Consider the following 21139-nt stretch of genomic DNA (forward strand, 5'->3'; position numbering starts at 1 on the left):
ATTTCGTTTTATCGAGATAACGATATATTTTTTATCGAGATCTCGGTAAAACGGTAATGTTTTATCGTGATCTCGAATTAAAAAAAAAAAATTCTAATGTTTTGTGTGTCCCCTTACGGCTTCCGTAAAAAACAGATGTGAAGCATATTATTTTAATATATTGTGTTTAACATTTTTTTCAAATATATTGTGCATAATATTTAAAAAAAAAAAAAGAGGGTTATCATTTTGATATGTTCTGCTTAACATTTTACAATTGATTTTTATACAGTGTAATGCTGTTTTAATATACGGAAGCCGTAAGGGGACACACAAAACATTAGAAAATATTTTTTTTAATTCGAGATCACGATAAAACATTACCGTTTTACCGAGATCTCGATAAAAAATATATCGTTATCTCGATAAAACGAAATTGTTATATCGAGATCTCGATAAAAAATATATCGTTATCTTGATAAAACGAAACTGTTATATCGAGATCTCGGATTATTAAATCGTTATCTCGGTTTAATATATCGAGATCTCGATAAAAAATATATCGTTATCTCGAGAAAACGAAACTGTTATATCGAGATCTCGGATTATGATATCGTTATCTCGAGAAAACGAAACTTTAATATATCGTTATCTCGAGAAAACGAAACTGTTATATCGAGATCTCGGATTATTATATCGTTATCTCGAGAAAACGAAACTTTAATATATCGTTATCTTGAGAAAACGAAACTGTTATATTGAGATCTCGGATTATTATATCGTTATCTCGAGAAAACGAAACTTTAATATATCGTTATCTCGAGAAAACGAAACTGTTATATTGAGATCTCGGATTATTATATCGTTATCTCGGATTATTTAATCGAGATCTCGGATTGTTAGTTATCACTTGTTAACTGATTACAAAATGGCGGATCAAGAGGTGGCAGGCAACCCGGCGGAAGGAGTAAGTATGATTTGTGTGTTTCAAAGCTTGTTTGAATGACTGTTCACTCGATATGCATGATAAAGAAGCCCGGAAAGTTACTTCCAATATTTGATGTGATCAGGATGTTTCACTATTATAGGTGCATTCACATAGGAATATATGATACGGGTAAGAAATCTGTATGGCAATATGTGAGTGAAGCAATTTCACAAATTCGTCAATTAGTCAATTTTTACAGTAAACAAACATGTCTTATGTAGAACTTGTACTGTTACACCACTGTCCTAGGTTAAGGGAGGGTTGGGATCCGGCTAACATGTTTAACCCCGCCACATTATGTATGTATGTGCCTGTCCCAAGTCAGGAGCCTGTAATTCAGTGGTTGTCGTTTGTTGTTGTGTTACATATAGAAAATAAGAGGTGGTATAATTGCCAATGAGACAACTCTCCACAATTAACAACTATAGATCACCGTCCGGCCTTCAACAATGAGCAAATTCCATACCGCATACTCAGCTATAGAAGGCCCCGATATGACAATATAAAACATTTCAAACGAGAAAACTAACGACCTTATTTATATAAAAAATGAACGAAATACAAATATGTAACACATTAAACAAACATATTTATTTTTCGTTCATTTATTATACATTAATTAGGGCCTTAGTTTTCTTGTTTGCATTGTTTTACATTTGTCATTTCGGGGCCTTTTACAACTGACTATGCGGTATGAGCTTTGCTCATTGTAAAAGGCCGTACGGTGACCTATAGTTGTTAATTTCTGTGTCATTTTTGGTCCCTTGTGGAGAGTTTTCTCATTGGGAAGCATACCACCTCTTCTTTTTTTTATATGCGTATTTTGCGATGTACCTAAACTATTTCAGTCAAAAATATAGACCCTATATATAGTTATGAGATATGATATATAAAAACGATTTCCAAAAACTCTTGGTAAAAAAGATATACATATAATAGCTTGAAAATTCTGAGACAAGTGCCTATGGTGAGTGTCAATGTATTTATGGGTTCGTATATATATGGTATATGAGGCTAGTAAAGTTATTTCTCTTTTAGTGTATTACTCAAATTCTTATTTTATTTCAATGTGTTTTGTTTTGTTTCGGTTATTAATTCGTTTCGTTACGTTTCGTTTTGTTTCATTTCTTGTTTTAATGGGACCCTAACATGCATGCATTTAATTATGCAAGCATGGTCTTGTATTGTTTATTTAAGTTTTGGGATGGTTAACTTTCTGTTAGTAAGACCCGTTACGGCCTGTCTTTGAAACTGGATAGGCAAATGCTCACATTAATCTGTCACGGCCCGAAACAATGTGCTAATATGTCCTCCTCTACAGCATACCTTATGGTGATGCTCCTTAGTAGGAGGTATTATACACATACAATAAGGTTCGTATCTTTCCCCTTTATTATACTTTCCATGAAATAGGTAAGACATGTTAGAATATAGCGTATTTTTCACCACTATTTTTGCAGAAGTTTGCAGTCACTTCGACACATTCAAGATGTTAAGTGATCAGGCGTTCGGGTCGATCCGGCCCCACGTTGATCCGGCCCAAGTCGATCCGGCCCCATGTCTATCCGGCCCATATGTAAAGTCGATCCGGCCCCAATAAAAAACATATTAATAAGGAATAAAAATAAAGATATATATTAATTGTAATTCATAAATGTTTCTGATTTCTTTTAATTATAATGTAAAAGGTGTACTGTGTACGGTAAAAAAAAAAAGGCCTTTGAAAAATATTTTCTTTAGATGAGCATACAAAAAGGGTTCTGATCTTCTATCTACAATATACTAGAAGTAAAAAAAATATGAAAGTTTCACCTTAGTGAAAGATGATGATGTCGGAATCGTTATATTTTTGTGTTTCGCCAACTTGAAATGTCTTTGATTGTCTATGTAATGAAATAACTCAAGTGATATTTGCATGGATAGCACGGTTAACTATTCGATACATGGGTGTAAAATGGCAACTTCATTCCTCTTGTGTTTGTGTTACTTCCACTTTTTATCAAAATGTGGGATCTGCTTATTGATTTGTGCACAACCCGAAGACTAAATCTCCAGCCCGAGGTAGATAAATTGACTTTAAATGCGCAATGCATACTGCTATTACAAAAATTTCATGCTACTACAATCAACGGTTCAAGGTACTCAGATTAATTATCTTTAATATATTTTTTCCGGAATGGTTACTATTTTCGCGGAAAAGTAGTAAGGTATTTATTTCCGGAAACGTAGACTTTTTTTTTGCGGAAACGTAGATTTTTTTTTTTGCGGAAACGTAAAACGCCGACTGTAATCCAATACGTCTTTTATCTTGTGTTATAACAAATAGCTACATACACAACGGTACAGGCCGATCCCCAAGCTGAGACATACAAATTTTGTTTTTCTTTTTTAAAAGTTCTTAAAATTCTCAAATTGAGAAATGTTGTTAGATTTGCCTAGTTCTTTCTATAAAAGAGAAGACAGAATGCGTTTGTTTTTATATCACAATGGCTTTTCCTTGTGTATTATGGGACCAACATGTGCATTTAGTGTCATTGGTTTGTTATTTTCTTGCAATAAAGAATAATGGATACTCATATTACTTGGGTTTATTTTATCTACACACAACTATTCAAAGTATTGTCAATTTTAAGAAAAAAATAAATTGACTATATTCGATATTACAAAAGAAAAACAAGTGTAACATGTGTTATAGAAGCCTCTGATGTTACCTGAAAAAAATACAGTTAATTATTATTATATAAACACCAAACACCAAACAAAAGATCAAACTACAAAGACCTTGTTGATAACGTAACTTTAATTAATCAGGATACTTTTCAAAGTATTGTCAATTTTAAGAAAAAATAAATTGACTATATTCGATATTACAAAAGAAAAACAAGTGTAACATGTGTTATAGAAGCCTCTGATGTTACCTGAAAAAAATACAATTAATTATTATTATATAAACACCAAACACCAAACAAAAGATCAAACTACAAAGACCTTGTTGATAACGTAACTTTAATTAATCAGGATTTGATTGAATTAAGTGATTACGATTGGCATTACCTTAGTTCACAATCATCAGACAATTATTGAATAAACAAATCAATTATAGACTAATGATTTGGTTAAACAAGACATTAATGATGAGTTAAATTTTTATGGTTCCATTGGACTGTAAATATTTATTGAGCTACTCTGTGTGAGAAGTAAATAAAATAAAAATCGCCATGACATTCAAAGTCAACTTTGAAAATATCTTCACATTTTAAAATATCATTGGAGCTGCTGTACAAATAGACACAATAACTATAGTTCAAAGCCACTAACAACTAATAAAAAAATCATGCATCTAAGACTAAACTAACACTCAGTTACGTATCGATTTAAAGTAGTTCTTTAACTGGTACTTCAATACTTCGTTTACCTGTTGTGATCCATCATCGACACTTTTTGCAAATTCCGTTTATACAGTTCAAATTTGTCACAAATTCCTCCATATAGTGAATATAGTTTATTCATATTTTATTATGGGGCCGGATCGACGTGGGCCGGAACGACTTGGGCCGGATCGACTTGGGGCCGGATTGACTTGGGGCCGGATCGGTTTGGGGCCGGAACGACCGGATACCAGTGATCAGCCATACTAAGTTTTATAAAGGACCGACCATTTAAATCTTAAACAGGGGGGCTTTTGTTTAAAGTTCCGAAACAAACAACACTCATTGCGATCCTGAATTTTCAGGAAAAAGACTAGTCAAAATAATTATGACGTCTGGCAAGGCTATTTTAAGGATGTCTGCTGGTCATGTTTTTGAATTCTTGTCATATTTTCGATTTTCTCAGGTTTTATCCATCCAAATGTATTAAATTTTTTTTTACACGACAACCTACTTTTGTCTTCATAAATCTGTTCAATAGATCATTTCTGATTTAGTGATCCGGCGGCATGAAATCCTTGTTATTTTTTCTTGGTTTAAAGGGTAAAAAACAATTCCAATGTTAACAAATAGTAAAGTCTGAAGAAAACCCTTTTCCCGCCATTTTCTGAATGTCTCGTATTTTGAAAACTACACACGAGACTAATGATTTTATTACTTTATTTTGTTTAAATATCAAAGTTGTTTTCATGTTAAGCAACCACATGAAATCCTTGTTATTTTAAATTAGAGCAGCAGACATCCTTAATTGTTTTCTGGGACGCCTTTCTACGTCTATGCATATGACGTCTGGCAAGGCTTTTTTAATTATTTTTTTTCTGGGATGACTTCCTACGATGTAGGATTAATTAAAATAGCCTTGCCATAGGAAGGCGTCCCAGAAAAAAAATTAAAAAAGCCTTGCCAGACGTCATAATTATTTGGACTAGAAAAAGACTAATTTGATAGAGGATCTTTTCTGAGGTGGCATTATTATGCTGTATGCAAAGATCTTTCATACAGAATAATAATGCCATCTCAAAGAATAATTAAATGTTCTGGCATTGTCTCACCAACGTTATAAATCCATATTCTTACTGAGAAAAATAAATCAAACCCCCCCCCCCCTCCTCACTCCGGCATTTCAAAGTAAAGGGTAACTGGACCGTTTCACTCTAGTTACATGTTCGCCCTGGCCTAGGTCAGTTTGTGGTGGATTCGTTCGCCCATGGATTTCGTTCGCCCTAGGTTCGTTTCCAATTAAAAATACTTTAGTAATTGTGAAGTCAGCTTCAACTTTTTCTAAAAACCCTGTAAGTTATATCTTTAAGATCACCCTCTGTGTTTAAAAGCAGATTTATCTCATTTGGAAAGGAATATGAAAGAAAAATATTATAATTTGTCTATTATATTAAAATAAGATTATTAAACAAAGGAATCTTAAATTATTGATTATCCCTGAAATCATATTAGGGAGTTTGTATAATAATCATTAACATGTTCAGTGAGTATGTAAAATCACTGGTCATTTTCAGGGATTATATATAATTACTAATGATTTCAGTGATTCTACATATTCCCATAAAAATCAGGGATTCTACATAATGCCTGATTATACAAATTCACTGTAACATATATACATAGACATGATACATGTAGATATAGGAAGATGTGGTGTGAATGCCAATGAGACAACTCTCCATCCAAATAACAATTTATAAAAGTAAACCATTATAGGTCAAGGTACGGCCTTCAACACAGAGCCTTGGCTCACATGGAACAGCCAGCTATAAAGGGGCCCAAAAATTCGTAATGTAAAACCATTTATATATTATGAAGAGAAAATACATGGTGTCTGTTCTCTCCGAGTTAATGTATAAAATGTATAAATGTGATCAAATACAGAACACGATAAGTCATGACACACCTTGATTTAAAGTCTCAATACAGTAAAACAACTTTATGAAGGGAAAAAAATCACAAAGCACACAAACGTATATACATGTAAAACAATTTAGACAATACAATAAAATTGTATCACAGTGATTACATAACTTGCAGATAAATTAAATGAGAAAATATACAGCAAAAACAAGATAAAAAGTTGGTGGAATTTCCAACAAACAATAAAATATATGAAACATGTATGAAACATCAGAGTGAACGGACATAGGACAAACAAGAAGTAGAGTGAACAGGTCCTAGGGCAACGTGAATTAGAGCAAACAGACCCGGATTCAAGTTCAAATATCCCTAAAGGACCGACCATTTTAACTTCAGGGGGCCTGACTATTTATAATATCCTGAAATTTGAGGGGGGAAATTATTTGTCCAGGAAGGGTGGAATAAATTGATCTCAACATGCTCAAAGAGAAAAGTGGGCCTCAAAGGTACAGACCATTTGATTTTTCTGAGGGGGGAGGGGGGAGGCATCTGGGTTTTCTTAGATAAAATTATCCTGGCCCTAAATTTGCTGGGGAAAAAAATCTGAGTCCACATGAAAAGCCAACCCATCCCCCCACCCCTGAAAATCAAATGGTCCATGCAACAGTTCTGCCCTTCTCCAAAATAGCTGGATTAACCGTAAATTCCTGTATCTTGGGAAAAACATGCTTTGTTTCGATGTGTTCAATAAATAAATAAAATTTCACGCACTGAAATTTTCTGACTCAACAGAGTTTTATTTGCCTACGGTCCTTTCTGTCCAGATTTAATACACAGACAGTAAGTGTGCATTCATTGTGACATGTCCACAATCTATGTGCCATCCCGATTCCGTCAATCTCTGAAAGCAGAGGACTCCCTAGATCCACATTCTCACTACTGACCTACAGAACTAGAACTCTGTGCTATGGATATTGCGGTTCCGTGTGCCAGGAATACCCGTCGTGAATATGAAAAAGTCTGAACGAAGCATGTTTAAGTCAGTGCTGGTTGAGTATAACTTAATCAGCCATAACCCCAAAAACTAAAGTAAAGTTTTCCATACGATTATCTGTTTCTCAAAATGGGGAACATCTTTTCTCCCATTGTTGGCGAATTTCCATATTTTTGCGCAACGGCCTGATTTAATATTATTTAATTGAATTCAAAGGTATGTGTTTTCTCCATGGAAGAGTTATTGCCCCTGATAAGCGTTATTTATCGATTTTTTAAATTTATTGTTTTTATTTATTGACTACTGCCCTGGATTTTTGCTCATCAGTTCGGTAATTTTGTTATTACTCTTGATGTTATTATCATATTGATATTTGTCTTTGTTTTACAGAAAGAAATGGATGACTACTGTGAAGTATTTGAATTTTTAAGAAATGGAAATGCATCAGATGAATCAATACAAACAATTGGAGAAGAGAAGGTACATTATCATTATTACATGTATATTCACATTTCAATACACAATACTACATTATAATTGGGGGTACTTTATACTACCTCAGGCATAGATTACCTTAGCTGGATTTGGCAAAACTTTTATGAATTTTGGTCCTCAATGCTCTTCAACTTTGTACTTTATTTGGCCTTTTTAACTTTTTTGGATTCGAGCGTCAATGATGAGTCTTTTGTAGACGAAACGCGCGTCTGGCGTATATACTAAATTTTGTCCTGGTATCTATGATGAGTTTATTTATACTTTCACAGTTTGAATCATGTTTATAAGCTCTTTAAATTATTTTGCTGGAAGTTTTATGGTATACAAATGTCTGTCTATTTGTCATCCACATGTCACACTGTTAATTAAGGCCACGCTGACTATCACCAGGAGCCCTAAAGTAATTAGATTGTCAGTCCGTCCAAATTGTGTCCGCTCTACATGATTGTTAACCAACATGAGAAAGTGTGTTGCATACAAGAATGCATATAATATGCATATGAATTTAAACCAATTTGTGTCCCCACCACAACTTTCTCTTGTGAGCTCACCTGGACCGAAGGTGCTTGTAAGCTATTGTCATCACTCAATGGTGTCCATTTTGTTTATCTGTTAAGTTAACAAAAGTATGAAGCCACTAAAGGGATTTAGACGAAACATTGCCACAATCCTCTTTAGGGTATATTTTCTTAAAAAATTGTGTCGCACATAGCCATTTTCCGAAAAACATGGCTGCCGTTACTACAAAATAGACCTTGGAGATGTGGACAGCCTATTTGGCCATATCTGGGACTATTATACTAAAAAATAAAAAAAGGTAAATCCAAACTATCACCTATAAATATGACTTTACAACAAACCGAACTTGCGTAATTCTTTTCAATCAAAAGTTATAAGACATTTTATGAATCATATACTTTTTTCCACATCGTCCCCACGCTATTTTAATCCTGAAAATTTCAATGTTTATATGTTAATTTTTACAATTAAGGCGGGATTTGGTGATTTATATTAACTGTCAAAGATCGGGATATCTTTTATCATTAAAGTAATCATGTTTATGTTAAGGATAATCATTACTAATACATTGTAACTATAAAATAGAAAAACAAATTACCGAAATTATAAGATCAAGGCACGATGTCACTGTCAAAACAATATGGCGTATCAATAAATAGCGCAGGTAAAGTCTCGTTCTAACGGCTGTGATGCAGATATTATTACACTGATTGGTGTAACGGTTTCCAGTCCCGTTAGTATTATAGTCCCAGGCCATGTAGAGACTAAAGGAGTCAACATTCCTTCTACCGAATTAGAAGATCTGCTAAAGTCTCCATTGTACGGCAAGTCGTACGACAATCCCTTATTTGGGGTTTATCCCCTTAAACTTCAAAATTGACATATTTGCTGTTAATTGGATATATTTTGAAAATGGTATTATTAAAGATTATTACATGGCATTTTCCATATCGTCCCAATTAATAGCCAAAGACTCTCATATCGGACCAAGGGCTTTAGCCCAAGGTATAGATATGGGTCAAGGGCTGATAATAGGGTCGATATGGAAAATGCCATATTCTTCTTCTTCTTTATTCTTTCCTCCACTATATAGATCTGGAGTACCAATACTTGTGTAGTGTAGCATGGGTAAGCAACTGAGTAATGTAAGCAACTGTGTGCATGTACAGGAATAATTTACAGTGAATAATAATCTATTTATCACATATTTAGCAATTGAAAAAAAATGAGCTAAAAAGTAAACATTGAATAAAGAGTGTTTAGTTGTTTAATTTCTTTGTTTTTGTACATTCGTTCTTCATTCTTTATTGAAAGCTGAAAGGGAATGACAATGCCAAAAAGCAAGAGAGGAAGATTGAAATTGGGTGGTTTGATTACGATTACATAAGTAGTGAATATCGTCAAGTCAGGACACTAAATGGTGGAGGCGTAAGATACATCAATGCACCGAAGACCTGGATGCAAGATGATATCCTGCAACATGGGAAGAAGGTATTTTTCCTGAATGGCAAATCGAAAAGAGGAAACGTAACAGATTTTCAATTTGAAGTCAGAAATTTTATGGGAGGCAGAATGGACAATGATTGCACAATTGGAGACCTATATACTTTGACAGGATCAAAACTTCTACGATTTTACATATACAGCAAGAAGTTACCAACAACTGTTGTGGGCTGTTCTGAAATGGAATCTCCATCCGATGATAGTTTACCTGATCACAAATTACTACAAGTAAATAAACAAGTCGCTAACTTATCTTCTGATCCATCAAATGAATCACCTTCAAAGACTTCATCATTAACTCCACAAACAGTCCAGCTAAGAGTTTAAGAGTTTATGAAGACAAGAACCCAACAGTTGCAAAAGTGTTGAAACTTCTAAAGTTTCCTGATGTTCTTGAACTCAAAGAACAGATTGTGGCTGGTTATCTTTAAAAGTTTATAAAAAGTTTAGACGAGAAAGGACTTCAAAACTTTATGCGTTTTTGTACTGGATCAAACCTCATGTGTTACCAATTAAATGTAGCATTTAGTATGCTTTCAGGTTTTGAGAGGAGACCCACAGCTCAGACTTGTGGGAATATGCTACAACTGCCATCTTGTTATGAGTCTGTTGCTGACCTCAGAGAAGACTTTATGAACATATTCAAAACAAACATGTGGGAGATGGATTATGTTTAGTCACTTCTTTGATTTGAAGTTTGGACATTCCTTTCTTTTGCTTTTATCACTTACATTCAATAAGTTGGTATTGTATGATTTCATGTAATGATTCAAAGAAGAATCGACAAAATGTAAATTTGTCAGGGACTAAATGCACATTGTTTTAAGATTGTATTGTATGATTTCATGTAATGATTCAAAGAAGAATCAACAAAATGTAAATTTGTCAGGGACTAAATGCACATTGTTTAACCATGCTTACATCAATGCTAGATCACTGCAGCATCCTTTGAGTGACTGGCCTGACTGAATCTAGAAATGTTTAACTGAAGATTATAACTGTAGAGTGTATACTTGTCTCAACAAAATAAACATGCATGGTTCAAATGGCATTAAAATATGTCATAAACATATTAAAATCTTTGACCCTGTAAAAATCAAAAGGGTCCTGATCTTAACTAGGTAAACATAATCTAAAGGGTTTACTAACAATGTTCAAATGGCTTGAAATAGATCATGAGGGTAGACTCAGTATTTGTAAAGCAGTAAAGCTATCAAAATATTGGTCAGCATATTAATTACATTGCTCCAATGTCTCGTCTTGGAAGATATGTCCCTTTTTTGCCTTTTTTTTTAATAAGCTGTAGGAGTACTTTCTGAAAGTATCAGAGTAGTTTCCAGCAACTGGGGTAATTTTAGGCATGTAACCAATAAATAACCTTTCCACCATTATTTTAACTCGTTGACACTTTTATTCCGTGTGAATTACACTTTTTTTCTGAGTCAGAGGTATTCCTGTCGAAATTTTGTTTTCATTTTTTTCAAATTTAGACCAATTTAAATAAGATCATAAAGTTTTTAGCTTTTTTTCTTTATTAAAACTTTAATATCATATGCACTGAATGTAACTTTTTAATGTAAATATTATTAAGTAAACATGATTAAGTTTGCTTTTCAGTTCAATATATAAAATGTACTGAGTATGATGCATTACTGAGAATGGCCTGAGCCTGTATTCATAAAAATACTGAAGTTAAGAATTCCATTTAGAGTACCAGTAGACGTCCATTGCTTTTGAAGAAAAAACTGTCCTTTACGAACAAATATAACCTTAAGATGCGTTATGCATACGGGCCCCCATTTTTCAGCTTTATATTATTTTGTCAGTTTTGTTGACCAAATAAAGATATTGAAGGAGATTTCATGATATTTATTTTTTAGCTTAGTATACCTAGCCGAAGACTATTTGTGCTTTTGCTTTCCATCGTATGTCGCCCGCTGTTAACATTCCGAAAATTTTCTCTCAAAAACCACTGAAGGGATTTACTTTGAACTTGGCACAGTCTATCTTTCATGTCCTTATGCTACATTTTAAGCTCACCTGACCATCAAGTTGCATCCGTCGTCCGTCGTAATCTTTTCACATTTTCATCTTCTTCTTTGAAACCACTGGACGGATTTAAACGAAACTTTATAGGAATGTTCAGTTGAAGGTTCTTTACGAACTTACTTATTTTTGTTCTGGTCCAATGAAAAACAGGGTCGCTATAGCAAATCTTAGATTCTCATTGGCCGATTTTCTAAAATCTTCTCCTCTGAAACTGTTAGGCTAAATGTTTTGAAACTTCACAGTAATGACGAACGACAGATTTATTTGCTAATTTAGTTGCGTGGGAATATTTGAAAGCTTCCGTGTCTTATCGGGGCCTCTTATAGCTGACTATGCGGTATGGGCTTTGCTCATTGTTGAAGGCCGTACGATGACCTATAGTTGTTAATGTCTGTGTCATTTTGGTCTTTTGTGGATAGTTGTCTCATTGGCAATCATACCACATCTTCTTTTTTATAAGTCCATATCTATAAAGCAATAGGTCTTCTATAATTGGTTGTGCAATGATTGTAAGTTGTTCATGTCCAACTGGCAGGTGACATCTGACCGTGACCTCATTTTCATGATTCAGTGGTCAAAGTATATTTTTTTTGGTGTTTTGGTCTATTTTGCAGATACTATAAGTATCCAGTCAATTATATTTGGTGTATGGAATGTTTGTAAGGTGTACATGTCTGTCTGTCAATAATAATCTGACCTTGACCTCTTTTTCATGGTTGACTGGCCAAATTAAAAATTTGTGATATGGTCTATTTCTCAGAAGTCAATTATATTTCGTGTATGGATTCCATTCTGACAATAATCATTTGACCTTGACCTCAAGGTCATGGTTCATTGGCCAATGTTACATTTATCTGATTTGGCCTTCTTTCAGATACTAAAGGGATAGTATAACTATATTTGGTGTAGGGAATAATTGTAAGGTGTGTATGTCTGTTAAGTAGGTGTAAGTTGATCTTGACCTATATTTCATGGTCAAGGTTATTTTTTAAGAGGTTTATTCGGAGATACTTTTAGCAATAGGTAAACTAGATTTGTTGTATGGAATGAGTGCATGAACTACATTTCTGTCTGAAAGGGTTTATCTCACCTTCGTCTCATGTACATTGATCATTTAAATGTTAATTTATTTATAATGCTTGTGGTTTAAACTTGTTTTTTTATACTTACAACATAAGTTATATTATGAACACTGGAACAGGCGAGACATTTCAGTGTGTCCACTCTTTTTCATACGAATCGAAATGTTGCTCATAGTGCTCAAAGCTATGCTAATACGACTCATGTCTATTTTTGAGGTATTTTGGACACAAGACACAAACACCTAACAAGTGAGTGAAAGAGACCGAGAGAGTCGTTGCTCGCAGGGTACCTCATACTACTCGTATGGTTGCTCATACGACTCGTGGCTTTTTCGTATGACTCGTTGGCTTGCTCATACGACTCATGGTTACATTTTGCATCGGCCACAGTCTCTCTTCTCCTCCTTTGCTGTCAAAATAACGCCAAAAGTAGGAAAAGCAAGGTTGTGAGCACGGATCAGAGCAGTGTAGATCACCGGGGGTACCGGGAATAGGAACGGAAAAGAGCCCATTGGAGCGAGAAAAAAAACAACAGACAAAGGTGGGGATAAGTTGTGAGGGGAGAGCTATTTTGAGCGAAAAGAAGAAAAGAAAAAGGTTGGGATACGGTGCAAGAGAGCGCAAAAGAAGAAGAATTTTTTTTAGCAAAAAGAACAAAAGACCAACGTTTGGATACGGTGTGAGATAGAGCAAAAGAAAGAGAAGCATTGGAGAATATCTCAGAGAATTGACATACGGAACAAGATGGAACAAGTGTAATTAGCAAACAGTTGATTGACAGTTCAAGTATCAAAAGACCTATATATGTACGCACTCGGTCTGATATACAACAAAAATCATTAGCATGGTTATTTCCACGTATCATTTTGGAACGTTTACAAAGTCAAAAGCCAAGATCTTTATAAAAAAAAAACTACCATATTTTGTACCTGTGTGATAGAAGAACATCGGTTACACCCATTTTCGTAAGGTACTGCTTTGTATATCACTACATGCAAATACAAAAGAGCGAGAGCATAAACCAATTTATTTATTTTGTATCTCTTTCATTTTCATAGCTGTTGAATAAACCAGCGACGCAAACTTAGGTATAGCGCTACTGACTCGTCGACGTTTTCGGGTGGTTTCAGTAGATTTTCCTCCATGTAAATGCATCCCAACTCAAAAATCTCTTCTTCGCATGGGTACTCGTCCTCTTCAGCGCATTCTGATCGACAAAAGTGTAGCACGTCGTCATCGACCTGTCGAATATGCTCCTCAGCATTGAACAAGTCGGGATAAAGATACATGTTGACAGGCCGTCCATGAAAAACATACTCTCTACTTCTCCTAATATAATGAGTGTTCCATACCTGCGCAGTGTCATCTAGTTCGCTCTGTAAAAAAGACAAAGCCATTTTTCATTTTTAATCAGGACAAAAGGCCAATCAAATCACAAGATTTTCAAATGCAATCTTATTAAAATCTTCCCCATTAATTGTACACTACCGTTAGAAGTAGGGCTGATCAGTTTGTTCCAAATGTCCCTGTAAAAATCCAATTTTGTTGGCGTAATTGTCTTCTCTAGGTTCTGATTGGCAAACATACATTAAGACGAAACGTCGACTGAAAGTATATGTGTCATTCTCAAAATATGTCCAGATTCAACAGCACACGATTAAAAGGTGGGGGAAGTGGGTGTTCCGGGTATGTGCACCCTATTTTTTTTGGAAAATTTTGTTAAATTCATGTGAAATATAGGCCAAAATCGGCAAATAGTAGCCTGGCACACCACCACCCCTCATTTGTTCTAGCACCCTTCCTTTTCAAAATTCTCGGATCGTCCCCCTTAGACGGATTTGTTATCACATAAGCAACACGACGGGTGCCGCATGTGGAGCAGGATCTGCTTACCCTTCCGGAGCACCTGAGATCACCCCTAGTTTTTTGGTGGGGTTCGTGTTGTTTATTCTTTAGTTTTCTATGTTGTGTCGTGTGTGCTGTTGTTTGTTTGTCTTTTTCATTTTTAGCCATGGCGTTGTCAGTTTGTTTTAGATTTATGAGTTTGACTGTCCCTTTGGTATCTTTCGTCCCTCTTCTACAATTTCGCGTTACCGAGAAATCCTAATGTGGGTAACTTTTTTCTATGATGTTATTTTTTTTTTCTGTTCCAGATCACATTTGATATGTATGTCGTTTACGAGTTTATACGTTAAAATAGGATATTACTTATTACAAAAACTCCTATACGTTACAATCATTAGAAGTCAGGTACAATTTATGGAATAAATGCCAATCAGATACCAAATCATCGAACAATTAAAGCGTGACATACGGAGGCCGCCATGCAGCATGTACACCATGTACGACCGTCTATGTATGGTCCCATAGGGCATCATGAGGATATGCCAACTTAACACCAAGGCAAACCAAATGAGAAACCTTCTCCCAGAAAGAAATTAAAAGATTAATTCAAATACAAACTCTGACAAAGGTTCCTGGCATAAGACAGGCGCACACTTAAACATATGAGGCGGGGTTAAACGTATTTAATGCAGCCTGTCCCTGATATACCAAGATGAGAATAACAATTTTGAACAAGTAAAACGTACAATCTAAATAAGAATTAAAAAGGATCCAATTCATCGAGAAAAATCATAGACAATTTACCATGTTTACAGAAAAAGAAGACAAAACATAAATAAAAAGATTCACAAGAGAACACTCGCTGTTGCTGACAGGCAGCTCAGACAACCTAAACGACTGATAATAGAAAAAAAACCCAAGCACCTCGATATCAAATCCTTCATCCTAAAATAAATTAGTCAAATGAAGATTACTACGATGAATACGGAGTGACATTCCAATGATTTAGTAGATACAGTGGATCGTGTAATGACCTAACTGATAACTAAAATAAAACAATTTTGAAGTGTAAACCAATTACGTAGTTATGCTCCAAGCAACGTATCAAATAATCTATATTTTCCCTTAAAATACCGTTTGTGAGGGATTGATTAAAAAACATAATACATTCCTTATATCAAAATAAGAGTTTTTAACAAGTAAAACGTACAACAAAAATTGGTATCAAAAAGGATCTTTCAAAGAAAGCCTATTGCCATGAGCTCATATTGGAAGGTAAAATATTTCTACAAATAGAAAAGAAAGGTACCTGAAGTAAATGCATGCAACAAAATTGAATTAGGTTAATGTCAAGTTTGTCTCCTGAAAATTGACCTCGTTCCTGAAGGCCTTTCATCGCTGATATCCATACTTGACAGCACTTCTTTCGCAAAATGCCCCACCAGGACTCAATTCTAGTGTTCATAGTGCTTTTTCCGTAAATGAAAGGTATTGTCACTTCATCTCCAGCAAACAACGTCTGCATTACTGCAACCAGCCCATTTTCTGTGCCCATATCACCTCTCATGCTATATGGATGACCTCTATGCTCTTTTATTGCGTCTATAAAATACCTAGCTATGACTTTTGGATTACTACTAGATCTACCAACTTTGAGCCATATTATATTCCTGGAAAACCCATCGATGCAAGCATTGATGTATAAGCCATATCTTTTCAATTTATCGTAGGAGTCCAAATGCCAACAAAAATTTGGCCCCCTTGAAAAATATTCTCTTCTTTTTAGTCTTCGCCGGGCTCTAAGATATACCCCCTCTGGATCAATTGTGTTAAGCATGAGGCTAATGTGGTCTCTTTTTATTTTAAACCCGTGCCGCTTATACTTCTGATACATCCAACGATATCCATGCGCTGGTCCGTATGAAGTGACCTGCGTATGAACAAAGTTAAATACAGATCGAATATTTGAGTAGTCTTTTCTACGAGCAAGATTCATTTCTTTTAAATACCTCTTAACCTGACGAAGTGATATACTAATGGCATGATTCATTTGTAAAATCTTGACAATATCTCTATAAAAGAATTCCATTTCAAAATATCTCTTCACCAAACGAAGCACGTTTACCTACAAAAGAAACTGTCAAGATCAAATATTTTTGTATATATCTATAATACTAAAATAACGAGGTCGAATTTGTCAGCCGTCATGGGGTAAAAATGACAAACCAAAGAATTCAACTTTATATATAGCTAATATTAGAACAATGGTGTTGATTAGAATTTACACCACTCCAGACCCGTTAACAAGTTCCGGGTAGAATCCGATATCGATATAAATAATATATTCACCTGTTACCTATTACCTTATCTGTACGTTGCGCATCTTACAGGCGCACCACAAAACGGTGTATTTAGGATTTTGCTATATACACGGGTCATAATCAAAGGGTTGACACTTCTAAATCAATCATTGTCATATTGTTCCCTATTGTAGTATTTTAATCAGTATGACTATCTAAGATGTCAATACGAATACAAAAAATCTGGACTTAAAATAAGGCGTATAGGTAGTTTTCGATTTGTTAGCCGGCATGACTTAAAACAGCGAATCAAAGAATTCAACTTTATTTATAACTAATATTAGGCGAGTGATATGAGAGCCAAATTTACATTTTTAATGCACCTACCTAACACACGGCTAAATTGTATATCACTGGAAAGCTAAGAATGTGTACTTTCTAAATATCCCGGTCGTCAAAAGAAATTATGGTGCATTTTTTTTTAAATCGAGGTCAAAGGTCATGGGTGCAATTTCAATTCACGGATACTTCCAGTAGAAAAATCTAGTCAAAACAAATGCAAAAACGAAACAATTTTACAGGAATGCTGTATTACTGTTGGAAAAATATATTTCTATCATAGTATTAATTAATTTTGGTTGATTTTAACGGTAACGCATGTTACGTAACGTTTTCTCTCGGAATATTTGAAAATCAACCATTAAGTCACACAAATGTATATGTAGTCGCCCTTGCATTATCTAAATCTTATAATACCTCCATATCATTTGATTGCACGTATTTACAAACACATATCTGCAAATTTGATATAAAATAATCCGAAACAAAATATTTGAAGCAAGGGGGAAATATAACATATGACGTATTTTGAATTGTTTAGAAAAGTCCCATGATGAGCTGTACATTAAAATTGAGGAAGTGTATGGTCTCCTGTTAATTTGAAAGCCTGTCAACCGCTTCAAGATCAGACAACCATAGGGCAGAATTATTTTATTATTGTAGTGCAATATGTTGAGTCTGGATCATATCGCAATTTCATTTACATCACTAAATCAGATATGATAAGAGTAGTCTAACTAACATTACTAAAATGAGTAAAGTGCTACTAGTATATTTATATCAACAAAATTGTGACAATTTTAATATAAAACATCACAAGGAAAATATGATCACTCATTGTACATCAAACTAAGTTTGATTTTACTTTAGTCGGCCGCCGTGTATCTTGAGATATCTAACTAATCAAACAACACTTGACAAAGTAGTTTGTACTTATTTTGAATTACGCTAGTGATGACGTTCGGCTTCTTTGGCACTAAGTATTACTTTTTTATATCTTGTTTCACCGTTTCAAACGGAGGACACGGTTATCCTAATATTGAACCTTTTATTTGGCTTTCTTATGTTAAAATTCCGTTAGAGTATAACCTAAATGATCGAAACGTCGGACCAATGGGATGTTGGACCATTTAGGTGTCGAAATCTTGCGATATCGGAATATTATAGCTTCATTTTAACTTGTAATCTCACCATTCTTATCGGTCAACATATCCATACAAAGACAACTTCCTTGGCATGGGCATATATCAGTACAGCAGAGGTTTTGCTCAAAGCGGACACAAGATCTACTATATACAGATTGAATTAAAAATTGGGAATGGACATGAGGGATTTGTCAAAGAGACACCAACCCGTTCAAAAAGCAGGCAACGGCCGAAGATCACCAATGGGTCATCAATGCAGCAAGAAACTCCCAAACCCGGAGGCGTTCTTCAGCTGGCCCATAAACAAAAATGTACTAGTTTGAAATGATAATGGACGTCATACTAAGCTTCGAAATATACTCAAGAAATAATAATAAAAAATCACACAAAACTAAGAAAGGCCAGAGGCTCCTGATTTGGGACAGGCGTAAAATTGCGCCGGGGTTAAACATGTTTTTGGAGATCTCAACCCTCCCCCTATACCTATACCAATGCGTGAACAGATCAAATCTTGTAGCAATTTGGATGACATCATACCGGACCGATGTTGCCTTTTACCAAACCAAAGTCATACGGAGAACTTTTATTGTTTCTGTAGTTAGGTCGACTTGTCTTGGATAAAATGTTGACCCCCAGAAGAAAAATAATGCCACGTAGAATGTATGCCCCATTTTCAATTTTTCTAATCTCTTGAGCAGTCAAACTTGTTAATAGTTATCAAAGGTGTGTCCATAAATACGGTGCATTTGTAATAATAAACCTAAATGAAAAAGAGTAAAAAAAAAAATTTATAGATAATACATACATTCTACTAACGCCATACATCTAAGAACTTTGTCAATAGGAATATCGTACGCTTTATTAACTGCGGCAGATGCGCCATCATCCAAAAGACAATACAGAAATGTTTTTAAAGCAGGTGGCATAATTTTAATTGAATAATCCAGTGAAATGTTTTTAGATAATGGATATTCATCTGATTGGATTACAACTTTACCCCATATATGCTTCCGTAAAATACTAGTAGCTGTATAAAGTGCTTGCAACCAGTTTCGCAGTCACTGCTCAGATCTTTGAATTTGACAGACTGTATATATAACTGTCATTTTAAACGAGTAATTTTCCGTCATTACGGCATAAGACAAAATTATAGAGCTACTGTATACAATATTGGATGTACCTTGGCCTCGTTGATGCTGTATATATGTAACTATAAATTGACCATATATTTTTAGTTTTTGTTGAAGCTGATAATATGTTCTGTAGTTTTCTCGTCGGCTATTCTGGGGCAGAAATTTATTAAGCCCGGTTAACTGACCAAGTAATTAAAGTTGTTAACCAGAATACTTCCTTGTGTACAGGCACGTCATCTTTAATCGTCGAAATGTTAGTAAAAGCTGTTTTATGTTCAGAATTAAATAGCTCTTTACTTTCTGATTTCAAATTTTGTAACAAATATTTAGCGATGCAAGCTCGATGGTATAAAGATTTAATAGTAAAATTATCATGAGTTATTTTGTAAATCAGATCATTGTAGGAGATATATGTAGTAACACTCAATACAGCTTGAGTTTGCTCCTCAAAGGATACCTTATAAAGTTGTGTACCTTGCTTATAGGCTTTATAAATTTGCAAAATATACAAACAGACAAATCAGAATGAGTTATAGATCTACTGCCCTCGTTGATATATGAGAAGAGACTGGTCGGCAGAATTGGTACATGAAGCACAAAATCTTTGTACAGCGGACAAAACAGAAGATGATAGGTTGTGCTTACTTTTAAAATATTTATAGCAAATCTTATGATATTTTGTATTTTCAAATGGGATGTTTTAATTTTTTTTCATATTCATCGACCAGTCTTCTGTAAACTTCATCTTTTAGTTTTCCCACAGCGGCAATCATTTAAGTGTTTAACTGCATAGTTTCGATGTAGTAAATACATGACAGACTATGCATATCTATGTCAATCAATGGATAGTTTTTGCTTTTTAGCATAGAAATGGTTTCATTGTGAACTGGACTGTGAAAAGTTTGACACGACTCGGAAGATTTTCTACAATTTTCCGATACGATTCCTTTTTTAGAAAGGGGTAATTCTACAGAACTCAAAAATTATGTTTTACTTAAATTTGATCTTAATTTCGGACGATTTCATATCTATTTAAGCTACACTGATGTTAAAGATAGAAATAGAACCGTTTAAATATGATTTATAGTACTCTAATAGCACTATTAAGTACACGGAAATCGACTAATATATTCAGTAAAAAACGATAACGAAATAGATAAGGGATTCCGGAAACTATAGTGATTTTACCCAACATCATAAAATTACAGAAACTCGTGATTTTAAGAAATGTTGAGATAAAGTCTTGATCTTGAATGAAAAAACGATAACTGATGAGTAATTTGGTGTGTTCTAAAACGGATAGAGTGCAAAATCATTTAATAAAAATTTAATTGTAGATCCGAAAAGGTCAGGATTATGAAAATTTTCGTACAAAATGTCAAATATTTAGAAGGAATGCAAAAGCATGCGGATTTGCATTTGTAAATAATGTTTTTCATTATTCTAAGAATCTAATTCACTTAATTATTCTGTCTAA

At 34.4% G+C, this 21139-nt stretch overlaps 2 protein-coding genes across 2 annotated transcripts in view; both read left to right on the plus strand.

The window, feature by feature from the left end:
• Nucleotides 1-21139, plus strand: part of LOC139521303 (organic cation transporter-like protein) — a 51870-nt gene that overhangs the window by 23971 nt on the left and 6760 nt on the right. The window lies entirely within an intron of this gene.
• On the plus strand, nt 617-10450 carry LOC139519259 (uncharacterized). The gene is made up of 3 exons (XM_071311224.1): nt 617-946; nt 7643-7732; nt 9581-10450. Exons 1-3 carry the CDS (start codon nt 908-910, stop codon nt 10094-10096), a joined length of 645 nt encoding a protein of 214 aa, XP_071167325.1. The 5' UTR covers nt 617-907; the 3' UTR covers nt 10097-10450.

Source organism: Mytilus edulis, chromosome 4 (genome assembly GCF_963676685.1).
Source record: "Mytilus edulis chromosome 4, xbMytEdul2.2, whole genome shotgun sequence".
NCBI lineage: Eukaryota > Metazoa > Mollusca > Bivalvia > Mytilida > Mytilidae > Mytilus > Mytilus edulis.

What these genes read in the sequence shown, in the direction of transcription:
- LOC139519259 (XM_071311224.1), top strand. Translation starts at nt 908, where the DNA reads ATGGCGGATCAAGAGGTGGCAGGCAACCCGGCGGAAGGA. An exon ending in CAGGCAACCCGGCGGAAGGA is followed by an intron (nt 947 to 7,642) that starts GTAAGTATGATT and finishes TTTGTTTTACAG; the next exon opens with AAAGAAATGGATGACTACTG. An exon ending in AAACAATTGGAGAAGAGAAG is followed by an intron (nt 7,733 to 9,580) that starts GTACATTATCAT and finishes CTTTATTGAAAG; the next exon opens with CTGAAAGGGAATGACAATGC.